This window comes from Loa loa, assembly GCF_000183805.2.
Source record: "Loa loa unplaced genomic scaffold supercont3.112, whole genome shotgun sequence".
In the NCBI taxonomy this organism is placed as follows: Eukaryota; Metazoa; Nematoda; class Chromadorea; order Rhabditida; family Onchocercidae; genus Loa; species Loa loa.
The window spans coordinates 117,150-128,749 of record NW_018108292.1 but is presented as its reverse complement, the minus strand read 5'-3'; the positions used below and the strand labels follow the sequence as shown (position 1 = coordinate 128,749).

The window sequence follows — 11,600 nt, the reverse complement described above, 5'->3', positions numbered from 1 at the left end:
GCAATTTCATGTCAAACATGACAAAGTATTATTCGTCCTCCATTTTCATTTACAGAGTATAAACTTCTTGGGTATTCAATCCATTTATTAAAATTGGGTTGACATTAAGGGAGGTTATGTTCAGTAAAAATGAATTGACAACTATTTTACAATGAATAAAATTTAAAAGTTCCATTAAGTGATATTAAAATTACTCTTTCTATATGATATGTTAATAACAAGTAATGAATGCAAATACATGAGAAAAATCATTCCTTAACAAAATAAATCTTTGGAATAGGGCCTGAAATATAAACGGTTTAGCTTTTGAAAATTCATTGCCAAATAGATGATAAAAGATAGATTAGAATTTTGGAAATAATTTACCCTATACTTCCACTTGTTCCCACATATTTCATCGCTTTCTTTTTGCTTTACTCAAGTATACCTCATTAACTCTTTTGATTCATACGATACCAAAACGTTACGATACCAAAATTTTACTACTATTTCATTTTACCGATCTTCATTATCGATTCTACCGCAATCATCAATCACAAAATATCAGACAATTGATTACATAGAAACTGAAAGTTTCATTTTAATATGCAATAAAATAACTTTTGAAAATTTCAAGATTGCAATCAAAATAATTGACACACGAAAAGTTACTCAAGAATATAAATGCAAATTTTTGCCACGTGAAATTCATACATGGAAACGTTTGAGACATCCAAATTTGGTAGCCCTTTTTGATGTTTTTGAAGAAGCTGGTAAAGTATACTTACCAATGGAACTTGCCGAAAAAGGTGATCTTGTAAGTTATCTTTCGATTATAATATTTAAATTTGAAATTATATGATGACAATGAGCAAAATATTCGTCATTAGATAATAGAAGGAACCACTCAGAAAGTTATAAATGAAGATTTTGGGAACATTACCATCTTACTCATAAATAACCATAAAATGATGAACAACATAATCTAATGATTCTAAATGGCATATGAATTCTGAAAATAATCCGAAGATGATGTTGGAGAATCTAAATTAGAGTATAAGATATAAAATTACTTCACCTATTTGGAAGTTTAAACAGTAAATTTCAACCATCATATGTCAACATCAAAAGAATAGCTTGAATATACTTGAATAAACGAATGATGATGTAATGCAGGATTATTTAAGGTAAGATTAACTTCTATGATTTAATGGTCTCTTATTTCCCTTTTTTATTTTCAGTTAACATTTATTCAACAAAACGGTGCACAACCCGAATCGATAGCTCAAAGATGGATGAAACAACTTATTTCAGCAGTTCGTTATATGCATTTGCGTTCAATAGCACACCGTGATTTGAAACTAGAAAATATCCTTCTGTTTGCTGATAACTCCATTAAAATTGCTGATTTCGGATTCTGTCGAGAGGTATGTCAGGTGAAATATTTTCATTTCAAATCAATTAAATTTCAAACCAAAATATATTTTAATAAATAGGTTTGCTGTAATGAATTGCATAAGTTCTTGGAGATGAAAAATTAAGGAAAAATTTAAATGAACTAAACTGGTAAATATAATAACTGAGAAAGAAATCAAATAATTAGAATAATTAGGAAACAATGAAACTAAGGATCTATAAATACGGAAGTTTAACAAACAGCATAAATTGAATGACCAAATGAGTAACCATGTTATGCCATGTCAATGTTATTATTGTTAAAATGAGTTATATTTATTGAGTTCATATGTTTTCAGTACTAAAAGAATTCTTTAAAAAGAAGGTAATTCAGTCATGAGTCTTTATTAAATTCTGAAGGAAGAGGATATTTTTACTTTTAATTTTGATAAACTTATAAAACCGTAACGTTATTTTTCATTTGCGGAAGCTGAAACGACAACAGCTATAGGTAAATGAATCAATATGTATTGTGCTAATTACAAAAAATATAATAAATAGTCAAGAAGTTGTGATAAAGCTAACGATATGTAATAAACGAATCGGAACTGATCCGAAAATCTTATACAACATAATGGAAATAGTTAAGGCACAAAATGGTGATTTATCGAGGACATTTTGTGGATCAAAATCTTACTCAGCCCCAGAAATTCTTCTTGGTCAAGAATATATCCCATTCAAGGCGGATGTATGGTAAGGTTAAACTATTTCAAAATTTGCCTAAATGAATAGTCACAGTTAGACCATTCCAAAACAAACATTCACTTTACAATTCCCAACAATTTATATTTCAGGTTGTCAACGTGATAGATGACTAAGAAGAAGAATTAGCCTTCAGTTATCAAATTAACTAATGAATTAATAAAGCGATAGCTTTAAGAATTAGTCAGATTCAATTAGAAATTAATTTACTTGTAATCTACAAAGAAACAAGTGTAAATAACCATAAGTGTATAACATAAACTATTCTGGTTTCTTATTGATTCGCAAAGCTTGTCAGAAATTAAAATGAATCAATTGATCAACCCATTTCTTTATTTCAGGTCATTAGGTGTTGTAGCATTTGTATTGGTTACCAATCGGATGCCATATAATGAACGTGTTGCTAGTAATACCATTATTGTGGAAGCACAACGAAACAGAACTTATCATTATTCGAAAAAGCTACAGCTTAGTCAAATATGCCAAAGTACCATCGACACCATGATGACATTTGATTATCATACACGGCCTGATATCCAACAAGTTAGATAAAATGCTTCCAGGAAAGAGGCGGCACTATCCTGACTCAGTTTTAATAGCTTAAAACATTGAGTAAAAAACGAAAAAAAAACACTAAGAGAAAAGCGATCACGACTGATTGAAAACATAAACCGTAGCCTTCACATTCCAAGTACTTTGTTACATAAACTTTATCTCCGAAAGAATGATAATGAACTACAACTAGTTCCCTTCATCATTTTTGTGATTAACGTAAATGATGACCACAAGTTAATTTACAAGATACAATAACTTATTCAGTTTCTTTGTTGTAATTTACTTTATTTGGTTAAATTTCGTTCACCACCCATAAACAAAACAATCATTTTACTTCATGATAATTCAGCTCTAACTATAGCCCTGCAGTAATTTGGTAAAAGTTAATCCCTCCACAATTACCACAAATAAATCAATTCCGATCCACCAACTTTATATTAACTGGAGTAACTTCCCGTATCAGACAATTCATTATATTGTCAATTTAAAACAATAGATCTATAGCTTGTCATCCACAATTCTTGTTATTATATTTTACTTATATGATAAGTATACCAATGGTATATTAAATAAATGCTAATAACCCAACGATTACAGGCGATGAACTTGCCCTGGTTTCACCTACCAATAATACCAGTGGAGCGCAAGGAAAATGGAGCCAGTTGTACCACCGTATAATATTACATAATTTCTAGTTTCTTTATATCTGTATAATTTTATTTACACCAAAATTTTCGTTTCAAACAAAAGTGAAACAGATGAAAGTTAATCTACCCTTATCATTTTTTCTCCACTCCTTTACCCTTCCATTCTTTCGTCCATGATCATATACTTCTTCCTCCTCACTCATTACTCACTTCCTTTAAATACTCGCCTTTTAGATCTTTTTTTTTTCCTGAATTCTTTCGCTTCCATCATACAGATATACGAATAAATATGTTGTTAAACATTGCGAAATTTCAAATATTCACAAACCTGAATCTGAATAAATTTTCGTCTAGTCATCGTATGCCAATCATTAGTGTCGTGAAGTTTGCGCAATAATGACACAAAACGACGTAACTCCACTGTAGCATATTCTATAATAAAAAAATTTTGAAGGATTTCAAAACTGTTATGCTCCATTAAAACTAACTAACAATATTAAAAAATCATGCCAGAGTCACAGACTGGAAGTCATAGATTAGATGATTAATCGTATTTCAAAATTCTCTAAGAATCATTTAGCATCAATATTTCTGAGTTATTTCAATATTATAACCAACTAAATATCATTTTATAATTATCCGGTTTAATACCTGAATTATACCAAAATGTTCTAAGAACCATACGTAAAATACATGAACTAACGACCCGCCAATCAATGACGTTGAAACTACATGAAGAATCGAAACTGATAACGGAATTTTAAAGTACAAAAATTATCACTGTTAATAGTATAAATATCACTGAAGTAAAGAATTTACCTTCCTCATTCAAATGATCCATTATCGAGAAACCGATGACGTTGATTCAGTACTGGAATTATTTCGAAATCATCTAGAAACCACATACATATTTGAAATCAACTAAACCCAAAATATTTCGTCGTTTGCTAGCTCTTAAGTTTGTCATATCCATTTCATTGCTCTATACGATGCAAAACCTATGAGTTATCCATTTGTCAAAATTCAAAACAGGTACCAGGTATTTAATGGTCGAGAGACTAACTAATTAAGTCTCTAATTTTATCATACGCACAATTCTATTAAGTTCTTGGAGCACAATTTACTCGATTCCAAGGAACTCCTCCTACAACTTCCATAAATTATGACGAAACTATTCAGAGTGCTAATCAAATAATAATATTTTAGGATTACGGAAATAAGGATTTGCGATATCGTATTGAAGGTAAAAGACCAAAACTTTCAACAGAAAATCAATCCAGCGAGAATCATTAGAAGTGTATGCAAGTGTTCGAAATCAATTTTGGTTTTATAATAATTATTTTAAAAAACATGAAACATCATGATTTTTTTATTGCCAATATGAAGCAAGAACTAAAAAGAACTAACAGTAGTTCCAACAAATTACAAAAACGCATTACATGTTTGACAAGAATTCAAATTTCTGGGCACTGGCAATTCGAGGTTCCACAAAAATTTGAGGAGAAAATCAAAAAAAGAGTCCATGATGAAAGAAAAACCATAGTCATCGTTCAGCTTTAAAGGAAAGGATCTCTAACAGCTTCCAATCACTGATCAAAAATTCAACCACTAACAATAACATGATTTAGAAAAAAAGAGCCGTTGAAAATCATATTTCCATCAGTTCAGATTCATTAGGTGATCCAGATGAAGGATGCAACACAACAGGTCTGTATGTCCATTTCGGAAAAACTCGTTTGTACAGATTCATCATCACTGTATCCATCGCATTAAGTTGCTGATCGAATACACATTTCATATGTCCATGCGTTCCTGAAGTAGGAACAAATTAATAATTTAAGAAACATGTTAGGTAGCTCTATTTAAATCCTAAACTCGTTTTAAAATTATTAGAGTCAGCAAGCTGTCAAGTAGATTGTACATTGTATCATATGGTAGTTCTGCAAAAAGAACATCTCACATTATTTAGTTTTACAAAAGAAAACTACTATGTCGGTCGTTAAGTTTAAAATCAGCTTATTCCATTTTCGAGTGGTTTGAAACTTTTCAGTTTTTCGAAAGGTCCTTGAAATTGCTACAAAAAAATAGCAAATATTAGTAGGCCGGATGTAGGCCTACTCATATTCTTCCGTTTCTGAAATTTTCGGATGGGTTTAGTGCATTAAGATTCTTGAACAACCATTAAAAAAATCACCTAATGCTTCTTTAATGTGTCCTCTTCGACCGCGTGGAGTGCGCAATTCCACAGGTTTAAACCATTCAATATCCTCTGAAAAGAAATTAAGAAAACTGAGTTCACCAATATACTGATCTCTTAAAATACTTGCCAAAAAAACCGAAAATATCAAAGAACGAAAGCAATTATGCACACACCGACTGAAGCATACACTAAAAAAAAAAGAAAAGATTATTTCGTTATTACTTCTAACAACGAAAATTGCTTAGATACTTGCAATTAAGTGAGTGTCCAGTAACTTTTACTAACATTTACGAGTAAATGCTGAACAATCTTCTTCATATCACTCATGTATTCCAGTCTTTCTAAATTTTGTCAAAGAAAATTTACCACGGTTAAAAAACATGTAGCGTACGACAACACTTCTTCGATTGATTTTAAATGGATGTCCAGAAAGAACGATGCGTTTGAGGATGATTCGATCCGGACTAACATTTAGCACACCACCCGTTGCTACAAGTTGCTGATTTCCTCGGCTATCTAATCGATAGACCAGAACAGGAACAGGTGGGAACATTATTGGTGCAAATACCGATGCAACAAATGCGCCATCGTTCGGCATGAACCGCTCCATCTGTAAATATGAAAAACATTCTGCATTTAAAATATTTTCAAGTAAATTAAAAGTTCCGAATTTCTTACAGTTCCCAGTTAAACCGACGTTGTTGTGCCATCAGTATTTCGCTAATATCTACAAATTAGTTTATATGGAATCTAATTTTCTTCTGCCTATTCAGTTACTAAATTAATCATACTTTTTACTCTGCTATCGGAAAGAAAAATGAGGATACTATATTCGCCCATCGTACGACGCTTATCAACGGAACTGATGTACACCATCGGTAACATAAGGAAAGAAGTACTGAATGCATTATTTCATAAATTTAAAAAATCACCTTGAACTTGTCACCACTTGTATGTTGTGAAAATACTGGCTCTGCTTCAAAATGTCGATAACCCATGTAAAAGAGCAATCTCTGCTTGTTTGTTATTGGTACCGTACAGGAAGGATGTCTTTTAAGCACCATATTAAGAACTGACATCTTCTGTTCATGTGCTAACAATCCATAAATTATTAATGGCTTACTACGAGGCCAAATATCTGAAAAAAAAAAAAGTCTAACAACGAGTAATAAGATTTCCCGTACGATCATAGAATTAAGATGACAAAATGAGTGCCTTCCGGAAATGAATTAATATTGCGGGATTCCAGTTCTTCTACCGCCAAGTAGGGAAAAAAGTTCAATATGAAGTAAAGTTAATGAGTTTCATTAAATTGGACCAATTTTGCTCTTCAATTTATCATTATAACTTACAAAGTAAAACAGGATCTAAATTTTAGCAAAAAATTGCTGACAATTTTCTGTTTTCTATTAATTTACTTACTCATTTCTCCAGACAAAAAAATACTACCAGTTTTTCCGATGCATATAAGCCCAAATAAGGCTTGAAGGATGTTAGTTACAAAGATGCAAAATAAATACCTATTAAATTGGTGGGCACTTTGGAAATATAAATAGAAATGAATGCGCCTCGTGGTGCGCTGTATTCATTTTCAGTTGCAGTATTTGACAATGCAACTTTCTTAGAGTGTCGATAATTCGAAAATTTGAAAATTCGAGAATATGTTTTTGGAAGATTTTCAAGTGGGTCCCAAGGCGATGTCCTGAAACTGTATCCGGTACTTCATGTGCCAAAGTTTTCAAAGATCAATTTTTTAAGTTTATTTAATTTGAGGTAGGATATTCAAATAATGAAGAAACCTGAAACTTTTTAAAGCACGATATCTCTGGAAACGAATTCTAGCTGGCACATCCATCGGAGTGTCAATTTCGTCTGGGAACTGCTCATTTTCACGGGCTTCTCGGTATTTCTCCACTTCTGCCATGTTGATTTCTTCATCTTTAATCTCCATGAAACTTTCAGTATCACTTATGACGCTCGTCTAAATATTGGAAATGAAATTTATTGAAGTACAATTAATTTCGCTTTCTTTTAGATTTAAAGCTCGTCTGAAATAATGAGGAACACCAATATAGAGTAAGTGAAAACGACCTTCTCTACTTCCATTTCGTTTTCGACATCTGACTCCTCGCTATTTACTGCTTCTTTCATGACGTTATTGTCTGCTAGTTCATCCTAGAAAATTCATATTATTCGTTTTTGTTAGTTGTAAACTGTTTAAGAAAGAACATTATCTTAGGAAGTCGAAATGCTGTTCATTTGCAATCCCATTAATTTCACAGTCTATTTTTCGACCTGGTAATCACATTCACTTTAATCTATAGAGTTTGTACTTATTGAAAATAGCTTGAAATTTGTGACTGATTCCGAAAACCAGAAGAATAAGTGGTTCGAAACAATTGTATCTTAAAAGTATTTCTGAACTTGAATATTACTTTTGTATTTCAAAAATTAATAAAAAACCTCAATCTCCTCGTCAGATATCTCATCTTCATCATTAATAATCCACTCAGCTTGATATGCCGATGTCCCAACTGGTACATTTTTGACTATTTTCTTTACTTTAACTGAAAAGTTTCATGTTTATCAAATGATGTAATAGACTAATGTGTCCTGTCCTCAACTTTTAGAATCGTAATCCATACAGAAACCGACAAAATAACATCGAAGTCTTCTAATCATGAAAGATTTTAAGTTTTTTAAAAGTTCCCGTTCGAAATTAAAACGCATCACAAAAGTTCAACGACTCAAAACTTTATTGGTGAAAGCAACAGTGTTCCTACATGCTTCCTTCACAATATCATCCTCTGTTGGCCATGTCTGCTCTGCATCCATAGGATCTGGAATTATTTCAGACTGTAATGACGTCTGCAGATTCACATCCGGTTTGAATGTAGTTCCTGAAGTTTTGATACCAATCCGGACCTGGAATTATTAACGCATCAGAAATGTCACAACTTGCTCTACCCTATAAATTACGTATAAATTACAAAACTGAAGTCCGTATAATTTTCATTCCTGCAACACCACATCTTTTTGCAGAGATATTATACGCTAGGAAAGTTTCGTAGGTAGCTCAGTTTCATTTAAAAAATCAGCTCCTATTCCTTTATTTAAGAATTATAATTTTTACACTTTATTCCAGTCTAATTTGTTACGAAAACTCATTTCCTATAGTCTTCTCAATCATCAAAGCACCTCATCACATAGATTAAGATTTTTAAAAAATCATGGAAATTAAACTCTCAAAGACCTTCTTATCTGGCGCAAAAGGATCTTGCTCCATGACAATTTGTGTCATTTGGAAATCACCCAACCACGGTACGTGAACAAGATTGTTAACATCCAAGGACCGTCCCTTCAAATATCCGGTAACTTTCAGCGTGCATAAATCTCCCTGAGAACACAGTTATTAATTTCATTACAATTATAAATTCCTTTACATTTATACATCTTTCAGTTATAACCTAAAATCACTAAGAATGATCAAACATTCCGAATACCGCAGGTGTCTTATAACGGTGACACCATTGTACACCGACATGTTATCCGATCTACCATTAACTGATTATACTGTCAATCTCCAATGACTTTACTTTTCATTTTGAAATTTATTTTAAATGAATTGCATTCACTTTCCATTCGATCTTAAAAGACTGAAATTTAAATAAGTGAGAAAATTATACCTCTGCTTCAATTTTTTCAACATTTTCGGCAATTAAATGTGATCGCATCCTTTGCATACATGGCAACTTCTTTTTCATTGTACTAATCAAACGCAGAGCAAGTAAACCATCATTTTCGCTATCACAGTGCATCAGCTTCTCATTTCCAAAACTCCTGAAATCATGAAATTATAATGTATTGCGGGAATATTTTTAAGCCTTACAGAGGCACAGGAGTAATGTAATCTCTTATATTGCTCAATAAAAAATAAAAATGAGCAAATTGAAGGAAAAAAAATTTCTTCAGTTTTTAGTTTCAGCTACAGAATCAACAGCTCTCGAATTATCGACAAAAGATTACCAATTCGCGATTAATTTTGTAACATTTTTGCGTATAATTTCTTTTTGTTTTGTAGTTGCAGACGCGCAGAGCCCTGGTACAAAGTGCATGGTAACCGGTAAACCATGTGCCAACAAGGTACTCATTAAAATATCATCTTTCACCGTAATTTCACCATTAGCTGGCCAAATGAAAGCAATGACATCGGATATTTTCACGTAATCAAGTATAACATCAGTGTTTACATAATTCGGTGCAGTAAACACATAACGACTTTTGAGTCGCTTTATGCTAAAAAAAAAGTATTTGTACATTTTGCTAAAAAAAGAAAATTTGATGGTGGAATTCCATGTCTTTTAATAAAGATTGGTCAGAATCCTTTTGAAAAAAAAGAAAAAAAAAAACAAAGCTATAAGAAATACCAACGGCAGAGGTAATGAATGAACTAAAATTGCTCCTGGAAAGTTCATATCTGTATAGCATATAATCATTTCAAAAAATACAAATAATTATGCCAAATGTATAAAGCATAAAATTATCCAAACATTTAGGCCACCATATATTGGTTTTTCAACTTTTTAACAACTTTTTTTGCAAAAATGTTTGACATCACTTGGGAAAATTTACCAGAGATGATTTAGACAACCATTATAACTTGTATTTCGATAAGAAGTTTCATCACACGAACATAACAGTGCTATAAGTTCATCGGCCGTATAATTAGGATCAAATGATAAGACCGTCTGAAATATAACAAAAATTTGAAGAAACAAGCAAACAAAATTGGCAAACATCTGCTACAACTGACTGCAAAGTTGTCAAGGAATTTCAAAATAATTCTCTTTTATTATTAGCATTCAGAAATGTTTTGGAAACGACAATTTCAGTACAAGAATTACACCCGCAACCTTACGCAATGTCAAAACAAGTTTATCATAAAAGTAAACGGAGTATATGAAAAATTCGTCTATTAAAACTTTTTTCGACAATCAAATAGAAAGGAAAAATATTTCAATCTGCAAACTAGCAGAATATGAAGAAATTATGGAAAATGGAAATAATCAATACGGTAAAGGAAACGCACGATAAATATTGGAGGTTGTTTGAGGTAACCGTTAGAAGCGGCGTAACCTTCAGATAATTTTAGGGCAGCATGTTTATTTTCACGTAACTGTTGAGCTTGGAGACGTCGAGCTTTCTTACCAATCAAAAAACGATGTTTTCCAGTTACAGCTTTGCAACCTACCTTACCTGAAAAAATATTGTAGGAAGTGGACATCGAGCACTCAAGATATTTTTATCTTTCTTATCCTTTAATTTTTCCTCAAGCCTTCTAATCAACAATTGATCAATCTCATTTCTTCACTTCCTCAGCCTAGACAGAGTTTCAATTCAACACTATCCTACAGCTGTGAACTTGTCAAATCATATGAAAACATCTACAATGAATTCATCCATTACATATGAAAAAAAAAATCACCTCCAGCGACTGCATCCAGTGCACCCTTAGTGCGATGACGACCACTTTTATGCCTCTTATTTGATTGTTTCAATGGTCCCGCACGATGTCCAGCACCCATATTTTCAAAATATTTCTGAAAAACAGAAAGAACTGAAATAAAACACTCCCAATAAATAGAAATAACCAGTACGCACAGAGAATTCAAAAAAAAAACTCCCTCAGAAAGATTAGCATTAAGAGCTCCAGATTCTCCTTCGTTATCTTCAAGAGTCTGCTAATGTACAACTTAACAAAATTTCCTTTCAAACAATCTTAATCTTTTCAAATCACTACCGAACCATCATAATATCTGCTCCTAAAAACTTATCTGGACTAAAAAAAAAACGTTTGGAGTCCATCGAATATCGCAAAGGTTGCATTCATCCTTACAAACTAGGTTAAAGGAAATAGCATTAATATCATTTAACCTCATTACTGACCAATATATATAAAGGTTTTTTGTACAATGCGCATGGAAGTGAAGTGTATGATTACGGAATCAAGCCTAGCGTGCCTGGTTATTCCGGAAAATTTAGGATCAGTTTGAACCCGGCTC

The 11,600-nt window shown here is 32.1% G+C and overlaps 2 protein-coding genes across 2 annotated transcripts; one reads left to right on the top strand and one right to left on the bottom strand.

The window, feature by feature from the left end:
* Positions 1–769: 769 nt before the first annotated feature.
* On the top strand, positions 770–3,369 carry LOAG_02164 (CAMK/TSSK protein kinase; the record flags this gene model as incomplete). The annotated part of the gene is made up of 5 exons (XM_003137702.2): positions 770–796; positions 1,221–1,406; positions 2,024–2,127; positions 2,478–2,679; positions 3,289–3,369. 5 exons carry the CDS (start codon positions 770–772, stop codon positions 3,367–3,369), a joined length of 600 nt encoding a protein of 199 aa, XP_003137750.2.
* A 1,333-nt stretch (positions 3,370–4,702) lies between these two features.
* On the bottom strand, positions 4,703–11,144 carry LOAG_02163 (hypothetical protein). The gene is made up of 15 exons (XM_003137701.2): positions 11,024–11,144; positions 10,628–10,794; positions 10,171–10,286; positions 9,565–9,834; positions 9,225–9,378; positions 8,792–8,935; positions 8,322–8,463; positions 8,002–8,105; positions 7,630–7,713; positions 7,338–7,519; positions 7,059–7,240; positions 6,471–6,676; positions 5,905–6,148; positions 5,533–5,607; positions 4,703–5,150 (listed from the first exon to the last, which is right to left on the bottom strand). The coding sequence occupies exons 1-15, from the start codon at positions 11,121–11,123 to the stop codon at positions 4,987–4,989; spliced, it is 2,334 nt and encodes a 777-aa protein (XP_003137749.1). The 5' UTR covers positions 11,124–11,144; the 3' UTR covers positions 4,703–4,986.
* Positions 11,145–11,600: the final 456 nt, after the last annotated feature.

What these genes read in the sequence shown, in the direction of transcription:
- LOAG_02163 (XM_003137701.2), bottom strand. Translation starts at nt 11,123, where the DNA reads ATGGGTGCTGGACATCGTGCGGGACCATTGAAACAATCAAATAAGAGG. An exon ending in AACAACCTCCAATATTTATC is followed by an intron (nt 10,287 to 10,627) that starts GTGCGTTTCCTT and finishes GTTATATTTCAG; the next exon opens with ACGGTCTTATCATTTGATCC. An exon ending in ACACATTAAAGAAGCATTAG is followed by an intron (nt 5,151 to 5,532) that starts GTGATTTTTTTA and finishes TTCCTACTTCAG; the next exon opens with GAACGCATGGACATATGAAA.